Source organism: Maylandia zebra, linkage group LG17 (assembly GCF_041146795.1).
Source record: "Maylandia zebra isolate NMK-2024a linkage group LG17, Mzebra_GT3a, whole genome shotgun sequence".
NCBI classification, from domain to species: Eukaryota; Metazoa; Chordata; class Actinopteri; order Cichliformes; family Cichlidae; genus Maylandia; species Maylandia zebra.
Window position 1 is genome coordinate 34,759,159 of NC_135183.1, and position 13,282 is coordinate 34,772,440.

Sequence of the window (13,282 nt, forward strand, 5' to 3'; positions counted from 1 at the left end):
ATGTTTCAGAGAATTAACTACCAGCTGCTTGTGGAAAGAATTTCTGAAACAGTTTAAGCAACAGGCTACGAATGTGATTACTGACCAGTAAATAACAATTGCTTAATAAGGATAAGAGGTGAAAACTCCATTTGGAATGTAAACCATTCATGTCGGCTGTTAAGTAAAACTTGAATGTTGCTTTGATAACCATAATGGTATCCATATGGTCGCCTAAGGAGCCCATTAGAGGGAAAACAGTGAAAACAAGACACCTGTTTTGAATTTTGCCATTAAAATTGTGCTAATCTTTCCTACTGCAAAATGTTTTACTGCCTTTTCTCAGAGTTGGGCAGTGTGCCAGTCTTTTTACATGATGTACTCAAAGGCCAACGCAGACGCAAAACCTGAACTAACGCACTAAAAATGTGTTCCTATCTAAAATGATCAAATGGGATTTGTTTTTATGAAATCTCCTACACAAACCCTGCGGCTGTTCTGTCCCCTCCTGCAGTGTTTATTCAAATGCTCAAACGTGCGCACATTCACACTGACCATGTGCGCACACAGATAAAAAGCCCAGATATGACTGTGGGCTTGCTTTTATGATGAAAGGTGTCAAAATAAAATAAGTCTGAGAGTAGAAGAGAGTCCTTGAACTGTTTTGCATTACTTTCGTGCACTGTGTGACGGCGACTGCGGAGCAAGCTGAAGTTCAGCAGCTCATTCACAAGTCATTGTTGCATTGAGCTGGCACACGTGCCACGTAGAAAAAGAAATCTCAGGTCAGGTATGTTTGATTTCCTTCAGGCAAAAAGTATAATTATTGTAAATGCTAAAATACTGAGTGATTCCGACATGTAAAGGAAGAGATGCCATCTAATGCGTAAAGGATTTTCACTCCTTGCTTTGTCCTATACTTGCACCCAAACCTGCATGCAAGTAGAGCTTAGGCTGGCAGTGGAGTCTGTTTGGTAAATCCTGACTTGAACATTAACAGATGTGGTTAATTTTGTATCAATTAAAAGGAAAACCCCGGACGTTCTTACTTTCATGGCGTCAAATACTGCGGTTGTATCAAAGTCACTCTCCAAACTGCACACAATCGACCAGATTTACTGAAAGGGCAAAATAATGTGTGAGAACAACCCCCTAAATAGTGCTTATATACACGTGTGGTTAGTTTTATAGGTGATTTACAAAAGTTGTGTTGTTTTTTAAACACATGTGCAGTCAGTTCATTTAAATATCAAGCATAAAAAATAAGACACGCGGGGGAGGGTGGGGTTAAATACTGGTGCAACTGGCAGTAAATTGCATGTCCTAAATGTTAGTAAATCTGGCCCAAGGTGTCCTTTGGAGTCTGCCCTTGATGTAGCAAGTTAAGGTACTCCCAGCTCATCTTATACGGATGCTTGTAAAGAATCCCTGGGCACTGCATTTGAAGGAATAAGCATGTGGTTGCATTCTACCGGTTTAATGATGTGAAGTGCATATCTGAATGCAAAATTTGATATTTAGGTAAACCTAAAGTTGTTTTCAGTGGTAAAAAACGGAAAAAAAAAAAACAATCTATGAGTAAAAGTAAAAAGTGAGTGAAATTTGAATAAATCAGCAAACATAAAGTAAGCGAAAAAAGTGCAAACATTATTATGTTGCTCTTTGTTGTTTGCTTTCTCTTCTGTTTTTTTTCTCCATACAGGTGACCCAGGTGTTTTGGTTTTTTTTGTTTGTTTGTTTTTTTCTTTCTTCCCCCCCTTCTCACCGTCTCTTCTCCCCTTTGGTTTTCTTTCTCTCCCTCTCTTTCTTTCATTCTTTCTCCCTGTCCTATCCCCCAGTCATGTCTGTCCCGTTTGTAGGAACTGAAAATAAAATAAATTCATAATTATAATAAAGGTCAATCAAATGGACCAATATGGCAAGGCCATGATGATCCACTTGGTAAAATAAATCCGCTTGGCATCTATCTTGGACTTAAGACAACAATTCTGATGGCTAAAGATCCAAACGGGACAAAAAAAAGGAGAAAAAAAAAGAAAAAAAAAAAAAAGAAAAAAGTGCAAACAGCTTTCAAAAATAGCATGCAAATACTGCTTTGTCCTAAATGACAAACTTTTGACTTACTCTGTCATAACCCCTTCAATTTCCAAATGTTGTCTTTGTACGTCATTAAAACTGCAGAAAATAGTTTGTTTGCTGCAGTAATAAACATACATTACTTCTGCAGCTGGTGTGCCAATGCTCTGCCAAAGAACAGTTTTGCATAATTCTGAGACATCAGTAGTATCTGACATAGTATCTGATGTATTGTAAATGATGCTCTGGGATGAAAATGCATAGGGAAAAGGAGCATACTGTATCCAAAGCACAGAAGTGAAGGTGTAAGGGAATGTGTAGAAAGAGCTAATAACAGTTATGCAATGTGGCTGTCGGATTACCAGGCAGACTAGGGACCTGACATTGTTACATAACACAGAGTCCAGACTTTAATCCATATAGCGACCTGACTGGCATGCTCCACGCATGACTAGAAGCCTTAACCTGGCTTAGACAAGGAGAGCTGTCTCTCAGAGGAATATTAGAGAAATGCTAGCATTTTGATATTAAGGCATGCTCTCTATGTATATTTACTACTTTACCCATACTAATAAATAACATTGCTAAATCACAGTGAAGTCCTAAGTTCTTTCAACTTCGTCTCACTGCGGAGGTTCGCAGTAGAACATGAATGAAATAATGAGAATAAAAATGAGTCTGAGGTTTTTAATGGGAAAAATGTGGAGTGCCCACTCTGTTGCCCCAAATGGAGGAGTTTAAGTATCTTGAAGTCTTGTTTATGAGTGATGGGAGATTGGAGTGGAAGATTGACGGACAGACTGTTGCACTACTGTCAGCACCAATGGTGACATTGTACAGGTGCACTGTGGTGAAGAGAGAGGTGAGTGTAAAAACAAAGCTGTCAATTTTCTGTGTTCCTGCCCTCGTCTCAACGAGAACTCTCAGTAGAAACCATAAGAGTTTCGACATCTCACTAGGAATCCTCCTGGACGCCTTGTAGGTTAGGTGGCAGGTCCCACCAGGAGCAGACCCAGAGCTCACTGGAGAGATTGCACCTCTTATCTGCATTGGGAATGACTTGGTGACTGGAAAGCTGGAGGAGGATGTTAGGGAGAGGATGTCTGGGCTTGTCAGCTTAGGTTGGTAAGTGGCAGAAGATGGATGGATGGATGGATGGATGGATGGATGGATGGATGGATGGATGGATGGATGGATGGATGGATGGATGGATGGATGGATCCACCCCAACCGTTCACAGCAGATGGCCGCCCCTCCCTGAGCCTGGTTCTGCCGGAGGTTTCTTCCTGTTAAAAGGGAGTTTTTCCTTCCCACTGTCGCCAAAGTGCTTGCTCATAGGGGGTCATATGATTGTTGGGTTTTTCTCTGTATCTATGAAGCGCCTTGAGGCGACTTTTGTTGTGATTTGGCGCTATATAAATAAAATTGGATGGATGGATGGATGGATGGATGGATGGATGGATGGATGGATGGATGGATGGATGGATGGATGGATGGATGGATGGATGGATGGATGGATGGATGCAAGCAAGTACCCATCAGAACACTAAAAAAATGAATGATTATAAGTTAAGCATTGGATTGGACAGTAGATCAGATGTTAATATTTTCCTCAAATGAAAGGGAATTCCTCATATTTCCTTTCCGCATTGGCATTTACAGTATTCCTCTTTATTCACAAACACTATTACATTATAATCTACAGGGTGGGCCATTTATATGGATACACCGTAATAAAATGGGAATGGATGGTGATATTAAAGTCCTGTTTGCGGCACATTAGTATATGTGAGGGGTTTGCAAACCCCTCACATATACTAATGTGAGGGATTTGTACAACTATATTCACAAAATATTACATGCATTGTGCAGTATTAATGTAAATTACAGCAATTTATTAGAGTAGTCCTCTCTACCACTGTGAGTCGATGGCTTTATGGCTTTCTCTGACTGCGCGGTAAATACCTGGGTTATTCAAAATATTTGTATTCACTCTCATCTGATATCTACATGCAAATCGTTCATTTTTAGTACAGCGGCTTATATTGCTCTGGAGGAGGGTTAACTGGAAGATTACATGAGGACACTGCTGAAGTCGACATGCTTACAGAGAACATAATACAAGTAGCTTCTATGCACACATGCAGACATGTTGGGGAATTTAACCCCAGCAGGAGGCTTGACAAATTCAGTCTCTAAGATTTCCCTGGCACGGAGAACCAGCTCAACCAAGGCAGATCGATTTCAATCAGCGGCTTACCAAAATGATGTGGCTGCCAGCGGGCCAGCGTGATGGGCCTAAAAATAGTTTCGACCAACCCCGAGGCTGTGATGTGGCCACGTAAGCTCTGGTGGCGTCTGGGTTTATGTGTCCCTACTGAAACCCATCAAATTACAGATGCAAATGCTTATCAAAACTATTTCCACTTGCTGACACAGTTTACTAAGGCAGCAATTAGAGAAAAGGAAAATGGGAGACATCCCAGGAATGTGGGAAAAAAGGGAGAGATGGGAAAAATGAAGAAATAGGAGAGATGAATAGGGAATGGGTGGACAGTGTCAGCCTTCAGTAGGCCACAAACCAGTCTCTGCTCCCTCCCTCCCTTCTTTTTTTTTTCTCTTTTATATCCAACATCCACAGATCAAACGACTGGTGAACATAAATAAAAGCCTTGATGATGATTTCCCATGAGAGCTGTGAACAACTGCATAGCATGCATTCGCATCAAGCTACGGCAAAACAGCTGTCCGCGCTTCTGCTGTCAGCACGCCTGGTTGGCCCGCTGCCTGACTGCCTCACTTGCTCCTCAAATGGTTCACATCACCGAGACAGAGGGAGAGAGAAAAGATTATGGTTATGAATACTTCATAACCTAATTGGCCCTTGTTAAGGGATTTATCAATACATAATACTGTGGATAATAAGATAAGGAGATCCATCCTGTGCGTTAAACACATTAGCTTATGTTCCATGGGGGGACTTGTGAGGCGGAAAAGCCTTTTTAGATCCAAGGGCTTCACACTTTGCCACACTGCTTCAAACCATCAACCAGTACAATTGTGCTCTAATTAGTCATAGTAGCAGCAGCACAGCAGGTGTTTTGTGTAGTGGCACCTCATTAAGGGACATACAGAGAAAAGGGGGTGGAGGGGGTTTCCCTTTTTATCCAACTGTAATATCTATTTCATGTCCAGGATCATGTGATTTCTGGAGCCTGGCCCAGCAGGCACTAGGTGATAGGCAGTAAACACCCTGGGCACTACATGGATCTATCACCTAATATCATTTCAGCTGCTGTGCATATTTGCCCAATTTCCATTGGCTATGAGAGTGGATGAGAGTATTATTGTGGTCCGCATGTTGCACTTGATTATCTTGGAAAAAATGGCAAGTACGTGCTAATTCTTGTACTGAGCCTTGAGTGTAAATTTAGGTGGATTGACACTATAGTAGTAAAAATGAAAAGAGACCACGCTGGAAAGAATCATAGTGAGTTAAAAACTCAGCAGTAGCTGGAGGTAATTCAGCCATTCCAGTTCATCTGCGCCGATTTGTTTGGACTGTGGGAGGAGCTTTGTATGAGAGAAACTGCGGGGCAAAAGGACTGCCGAAAAGAAGCTTTAATTCGAAGATCTACAGCATCGTGAGCAATTACTAATAATAACTGCATGGGTCAGAGCCGTAATACTTCTCAAAATACATATGTGACCACAGAATGATCCTGCAGGAGAGGCGGAGGGTGCTGCTGCAGGGAACAAATTTCCTTTTGAAGCATTATCCATTAAACGATTGAACTCTTTTATGCAAATGTTTTACAAGATAAAAGCATAGGAACCCTTGAGGTTCACCCATATATCTCCACACAATTTCCATGTACATAGTAGCTTATCCTTGAAAAAAATAAAATGCAAGTGCCTGAAGCCTTTGTGTGACCTCTTGACACGTTTTCTTGAGGGGATCAATACTTTGGTTCTCTTGTCACCATCTTGTACATATAAAGTTATGCTACAAAATGCACAAATGCGCTGATAGCATCAACTCCTTAGTCAAATTGTTCATCACATGAAGCAGCGTGTGACATCATTGGTTGAAAAGGTAAAAACACAGCAGGTTAGCCTACAGGCTGTTACTCTGTTCTTAAATGCAACCCGTGTCTGTGTGTGTGCACACATTTACATAACTTTGCAGCCAGCAGGTCTATAGTGAGATAACATTCCCTGGAACTCCGATGGTTCTATTTAGTTAGTAGTCACACACACGAACGCATAGCCTAAACACACACATACACATACACATACAGAGGATCACAGGTAACATAATATAAAAAGTGGAAACTTCACTGAGAGCCAAGGGGACATTTGATGTGCAAAAGTGGAAAGTCTACATTCAGAAATGGGGCAGCTGGCTCGACTAACTTTGACCAACTGATTATGTTTTTGTGGTCTATTATCTTTATACTAAGCTTGGATTTCACACAAGCTTGCCTGTGTGCAACATTGTATTGACCTAATTTATTATTAGGCATAGAAAGCAGCCTGTGATATCTGTAGAAACTCCATGCAACACAGTGCAGCGTGATCTGTTCGGGGTGTTCCAGTCTTATCATATTAGTTTAGATCATGTATATATGTGGGCAGTATAGTGACTAGTACCATGCATGGATCATCCTGTTACATAAACCTGGGAAAAGTCCTGGCCAGCTTTCTTCTTCCTTCACTAGCAACAGAATAGTTCTCATCACACCTATTTGTCACTGAAAATAAAAAGTAACCACCACAGTGCAACTTCAGCCTTAAAACATCTAATATTAAATGAAAAATTAATCTGTTGGAAGTTTTTTATTTTTTGATGGACATAGTGCTAATTTGATAGACTTGAGCAGGTAGGCACTCCTAGAAAAAAGGTAGCATGTTCACTGTTTGCCTGTGTGGGTTCTCTCTGGTTTACTCCAGCTTCCTCCCACAGTCCAATGGCATGCATGCTGGGTTAATTAGTGATTCGAAATTGGCTGTAAATGGGATTTTGAGACTATGTGTCTGTCTCTCTGTGCTAGTGCTGTGATGGACCGGTTGACCTGTGCAGGATGTCTTCCTCTGGCCCTTTTTTTTACTTTTTAAAAAATGATGACATTCAGTGCTTTTTATCATCTTAGGCTTCTAACTCATTCCAGTGCCCCCCCCCCCCCCCCCCCCCCCCCCCCCGCAACACACACACACACACATATAACCAAACTCTATTGAAAATGTTTTTGCAGCATTAATAACACTTTATTTTTTAAACAGAAATAATAATTTTCTTATCTTGGATATATGACCATGCTCATTTAAAAAACAAAACAAAAAAACATTAAATTATAGGTCTCACAAATAAAAAAAACTGCTCATTTTTAAGTGATGGGAATTCTCCTGGGTTGTAAAAACAAAACAAATAACATGAGTGAGTACACACTGCTGCATAACAACGTGTAATCAGCAGGCGGTGAATAACACTTAAGGCTGAACTTTCCCCTCCAGCCATACAAAATATGCGTTTCTGCAGAGGGACGGCAGAGGACCTATCAGAATTACCGCCACGTGAGCTCAAATGCCTGCTTTATTAGAATAACTTTTCCAGGATTGGTCCAAATGCGAAACATGGTATTTATAGATGATATCTAATTGGTCGTTGCCTTTCAACTTCATAGCGAACACAGCGCAAAGCTTCCAGACGATGTTCATGGGCGTCTCGTACTACGAGAAAGTAGTGCGCCGCGAAAATTAATATTGCAAGGATATTTTCGAATAAAAGTATGATACAATTGTGGCGCGTGTTAAGTAGCTACATGGGAATGCATACGTGGCAAAAGGTCCCAAAAGTACGCGCGAATTAAACGATAGTGTCTACTTGTGTTGGTGGCGGAGGGATATCGTTTTCCTAGTGCGCGTCAAAATATTGGCTTGGGAAGACCGCGCCAAAGCTCAGACAGCGGCCACTGTTCAGTACAACAGTCCGCCGCAGAGGCCCTTTAAACGCACTCTTCTGTCGGCACGACTACTATACACATCGGAGTGGTCGGCTTCCCTTTCTTCTTCTTTTTTTTTAATTCTTAAGAGGACTGTTTTTATCGGAGATACCTGAGTCGAGACACAGGAGTCATATTTGATGCTGGTTTTTGGGGAACGGTGTGCGACTTCGCGGTCGTGACACGACTTTGACGGGCGCGGTGCGGCGGAGTTGGCGCACTGCTGGACTGGATTTAACAGTTGCTCGCAGCCAAAACGGTTCGCGCCACCATTTACACTGCGTCTGAACCCACTTCTTTTCTTACTTATATTGTTTCTTCGGACTCACAGCGATTGAATAGAGGTCGTCTACACGGTCGTTTCAGCTCGAATATGTTGCTGTCAAAGTTTGGTTCATTTTCGCATATTTGCAATCACTCGAGTATGGACCATCTACCAGTGAAAATACAGCTTCAGCCGGGTAGGTTACCGTTACACTTGAGGCGTCTTTTAACTTCATTTATATTGGATTTGTAATGTAATGGCTAATAAATCGGAAGCATATTCTTAATTGAACAAAGTGTGCTACTACGGTTGCAGCTGACCAGTTCGTACAGCTAACAAGTTTAACCTCGCAATGCTGCATTCACATTTTTTTAAAATAACATTCCCCGTTTTATTTTGTTTTTCCCCCCTTGCAGTTAAAGTGGAGAAGGAGCCTTTCGAGAAGGTTTACCAAGTGGGATCCGTACTGGGAAGTGGCGGATTCGGAACTGTGTACGCCGGCAACCGTCTTTCTGACGGCACACCGGTAAGTACGGGATCGAGGGGGGGGGGGTCTATGTTTTGGTCTTGCATGTGGCGCCATGAAAGTGGGGTATTTCTCAGCTCCCTAGTTCTCTCTGTCAGGAAACACGATGTGTGTCCCCTATAATTAACGCTCACATTGTATTCTTTTCTGTGTGATTTCAGGTTGCCGTGAAGCATGTCGCCAAGGAGCGGGTGACGGAGTGGGGCACAATTGTAAGTAGTCATCCGCCGACGATTTTGTTTGTTTTGCAAACATCCCCACCCCCCTCCCCGGCTGTTGCTGGGTGGTTTTATATAACTATATTGTATTTTTTCCCCCATTCAAGAAAAAAATAATTTTTTCCATGGTTAATGAATGCCTCAATTTGCCCCCTTACAGAACGGTACTATGGTGCCTTTGGAGATCCTGCTGCTAAAGAAGGTCAGCTCGTCTTTTCGCGGAGTTATCAAATTGCTGGACTATTACGAGCGCGCGGACGGCTGGCTCGTCGTCATGGAGAGGCCGGAGCTCGTGAAGGATCTGTTCGACTTTATTACTGAGAAGGGTGCCCTGGACGAGGACACGGCTCGAGGCTTTTTTCGACAGGTTTTGGAGGCGGTCAGACACTGCTACAGCTGCGGCGTGGTACACAGAGACATCAAAGATGAAAACCTGCTGGTTGATCTACGCACCGGGGAGCTCAAGCTTATCGATTTCGGCTCAGGGGCGATTCTCAAGGACACAGTCTACACCGATTTCGATGGTAAGTAAGCGCTCCTTTTTTGTGTGTGTGTTAACAAAATTGTCTAATTTAATTCATCGCTTATGCGAGAGGCTTCAGTGCTGGACGTGTGTATTGTTTTGATGAATACGCATCCGTGTGGGCTGCGTTGTGTTTGCCCTTGGTGCCCCGCTGTGCTATATTCAGATATGGAGGCGTTCACGAGGCGCTGACGCAGTCGTCTGTTTTTGGTCGAGGGTTTTCTTCTCCCAGAGTCTCTCTGCGTTTTCCTTATCGATGATCTATTAAAGGATGTTGCTAATTTAAAAGTAAATAAAAGATCTCTCATATCGCAGATATGACTCACAGCATAATGATCATATTGGTGGCCATTTTTTAATCTGTGAATCATCCTCGTCTTGTGATAGGGAGACTACTTTTAATGTTTTTTCCCTTTCAGTAAAGGTTGAGTCACTGTTGTGTTTTGTGGATGCTTGGTCAGTGCCACGTAACATCTGTTTGTTGTGAAACCGGAGACTGTAGTTCACGTGATGGGCTCACGTTGCTTTTTTTTTCATGTTTGGTAACCAAGTTCCTCCTTCCAGGAGGGAAGGGAGGAGGGGAGATGGAGGCAGGTCACTCAGTTTGTGTTTTGTGGCGTAGGAAAAGATGGAAAGCTTTACTACCATGACTCAGCTATTTCAGACACATTATTCTCAATTTTCTTTTTCTCTCCCGCCTGCTGTTTCGTAACTCACCTCCCTCTTTTCCCCTCTTTGTTCTCTCACAGGTACAAGAGTCTACAGCCCACCAGAGTGGATCCGCTTTCACAGATACCACGGACGCTCTGCGACGGTTTGGTCATTAGGCGTGCTGCTCTACGACATGGTGTGCGGAGACATCCCCTTTGAGCAGGACGAGGAGATCCTAAGAGGGAGACTGTATTTCAGGAGGAGGATCTCAGCTGGTGAGTGTTAACACATGAGTTCACTCTGTTGCCCTCTAGCCATGGTTACTGGTATAGCTCATGAGGTCTATATTTATAAATCAATTCACATTAGAGTAAGACCTTGTAATCATAATGGATGACCTGATCAAATGGCTGGTAAACAGATTTATCTGTCATAAATAAAATTGAGGTTTTTTATTTTTGGGATATTTTTTTTTTTTTGTCTGTTTTTGATTTCCCTTGGTGCACTCTGTACCAGTCCCACTCACCCTAGAGAGCTAACCTTAATAAAAGGGGATGTGTGTTCTGGTGCTGTGATTGTATACATAAGCTGTAGAGATGAATCCAAAATATCAGGTTCTCTCTTTCAGTTTGTTGGCCCTTTTTTCTTTTTTTTTCTTACTAATTTTTTTTTCTTGTTTTCTCCTCCAGAGTGCCAGCAGCTGATCAAATGGTGTCTGGCCCTGCGGCCCTCAGACCGGCCCACTCTGGAGCAGATCTGCGACCACCCCTGGATGAGGGCAGTGGCAGAATCACCCAAGTCACCGGAGGAGCCTGTGGGCAGCGACATCCGCCTCAGGACCATCGACACAGATTCTTCATCAAGCACAAGCTCGAGCAAGGAGAGCCTCTGAGGGAGGCTCTGATAGACTTTTTTTTGTGGGGGGGGGGCAAAAAAACAAATAAGACTTTGTGGGAAAAGAAGGGGTGGGGATAGGACTGATCTGCAACCGGACCCTCTGACCCAGCAGGCCCGGCAAGAAAAATGTACTTTAATTTTCCTCTTTTGTAGGGAATTTCTAATTTATTACTTATGTGTTCTTTTTATCTTATAGTCCCATCCCCTCTTTTCCTTTCAGTTGATTTTTACTTGTTTCCTAATGGGAAACATTTTGCTGTTTGGGCGGTCTTACCAGCACTATTTATTCCCCCCCTCCCCACTTTTAAATTTTAATTTTACTTGTTTTGTTACTAGGCTGGTATACACAGCTGGCAAGGCCCTCCTATTCAGACATGGCTGCTCTCATAGAGCATGGACATAACCCTTTTATTTAAATGTTTTAATTTTGATTTTGGAGTGCCTTTTTTTGGAAAGCTGCTTTTCAGGGGCAGGGGGACTTTTGTCAGAAACTGTTCTCTTTTCCTTTTTTTTTTTTTTTTTTTTTTTTTTTTTTCTCCTTCTTCTTGGAATAGCCCTCAGCGTGACAGTTAAGTTGTCTCTGCTGTGATGGAAGGGGTGTTTAAGCTCTTTTTTTTTTTTGTTTGTTTTTGTTTTGTTCCCCTTCCTTCTTCTGTCCTCCCTCTCTCCATCACTGTAAGCCAACCAGCACCTAGCTGAGAGGCTAAAGTAGAAATAGTCAGGAGAGAAGGAGGTTGGGGGCATGGGGGCTCTTCCTGGCAATGGAATACTTGAAACACACTCAACTTGACTCTGTGTCGCTCTCTTTAACGCTGCTCACTCACTCTATAGCCTGAACAGGTGTTTGGAAACTGGATCCTGTCTTTTCTGAATGTCTACAAAATGTCAACACACAGCCCACCCTTTTCTCCCGCTCTGGCCTCAAATGCCTGTTCCAGGGTTCATAGCCCTCCTGACTTGTCTGTTCTATATATACGCATACATTTTTTATATTTTTTTTTTGCCTCCCATCATCTCACTGCTTGACACTACATAGCCCCCACCCCTGGCCTTCCTCAGGGTTTGGGGTGTGAAATGCACAATCAATGCAATATTCATGGACTCAAATGTTTTTTGTTTTTTTTGTTTTGTTTTTTTTTTCTTCAAACAAATATTGTATAGTGTGTAGTTTGTTTGTTTTTTTCCTCTTATTTGTGTGTACATTTTCTTCCCTCCCCCCATTTGGATTTAATTTATTCGTAAACATGTAGACATTCCCACACTCTGTGGTTATTTATTTATTTATTGTCTATGCTTAAAAAATCCCCCAGTTTTTTTTTTTTTTGTTTTTTTTTTTTCTTTCTGTTTTTGTTTTTGCATATCCTACTTGGCCTTTGGTTTGCATTCCTTTATAACTTATTTTTACATTTCAACTTTTTTTTTTTTTTTTTGTTTTTTTTAGATGTGGAAGATGCACTGAAAGCAGTTGTCATTGTAAAAGCAGAATAAAACGTTTACTTAAATTTGAAAAAGAGGATTTTTGAATGTTATTTAAATACTTAAGAAGTCTGTTAATGTCGAATGACTAAGTTTCAGAGAAATCCACCTGGTTTTCTGTGCTGTCGAGATTCATTTGAGTTCTATGGGGAGCTCGTACTCGTCACATAGCCTCATATTCAGAGACCCTTTCAGTTTAGCTGTGTGACTTGTGGCTGTGAAGGATGGATGTCGCTATTTTTTTTATACAAAAGTTTCAATAAAAGCTCATTTTTATGTACAGAAAATAACTCTGGTGTCCTGATCTTTTTGAGCAAAACCATTGCATACAGGCAGCTTTCTTACTGGTTGCCCCTCACAAAGTTTAAACAGCAGGTGGGTGGGGCTTCTGTGCCGTCAGCCAGAGCTGTGTTTTCCCACTCTGACATCTGCAAAGTCAACAATGCATATGATCACTTTTAGGTACACTGGCCTTATTATTTTAATATTTGGCTATAGTTAATATGAGCGTGCACCAACGTAATAGCTGATTACTCACAGAAAATATTAATAAAAATAAAAATTCTAATAGGTTTCCTTTAGATTACCACCATTTGCAGAAGATGGTGAGATTCAGACCCAGTGTTGTTCATCTGCTTGACAGCAATTCCCCCCCCCCAAGGAGGCGGG

At 41.9% G+C, this 13,282-nt stretch overlaps 1 protein-coding gene across 1 annotated transcript; it reads left to right on the forward strand.

Annotated features, from left to right (window-relative positions):
* The first annotated feature begins 8,004 nt into the window (after positions 1-8,004).
* On the forward strand, positions 8,005-12,903 carry pim3 (Pim-3 proto-oncogene, serine/threonine kinase). The gene is made up of 6 exons (XM_004553951.6): positions 8,005-8,518; positions 8,739-8,848; positions 9,010-9,060; positions 9,227-9,590; positions 10,339-10,515; positions 10,930-12,903. Exons 1-6 carry the CDS (start codon positions 8,431-8,433, stop codon positions 11,130-11,132), a joined length of 993 nt encoding a protein of 330 aa, XP_004554008.1. The 5' UTR covers positions 8,005-8,430; the 3' UTR covers positions 11,133-12,903.
* The last annotated feature ends 379 nt before the right edge of the window (positions 12,904-13,282 follow it).

What these genes read in the sequence shown, in the direction of transcription:
- pim3 (XM_004553951.6), top strand. Translation starts at nt 8,431, where the DNA reads ATGTTGCTGTCAAAGTTTGGTTCATTTTCGCATATTTGCAATCACTCG. An exon ending in GTCTTTCTGACGGCACACCG is followed by an intron (nt 8,849 to 9,009) that starts GTAAGTACGGGA and finishes GTGTGATTTCAG; the next exon opens with GTTGCCGTGAAGCATGTCGC. An exon ending in CAGGAGGAGGATCTCAGCTG is followed by an intron (nt 10,516 to 10,929) that starts GTGAGTGTTAAC and finishes TTTCTCCTCCAG; the next exon opens with AGTGCCAGCAGCTGATCAAA.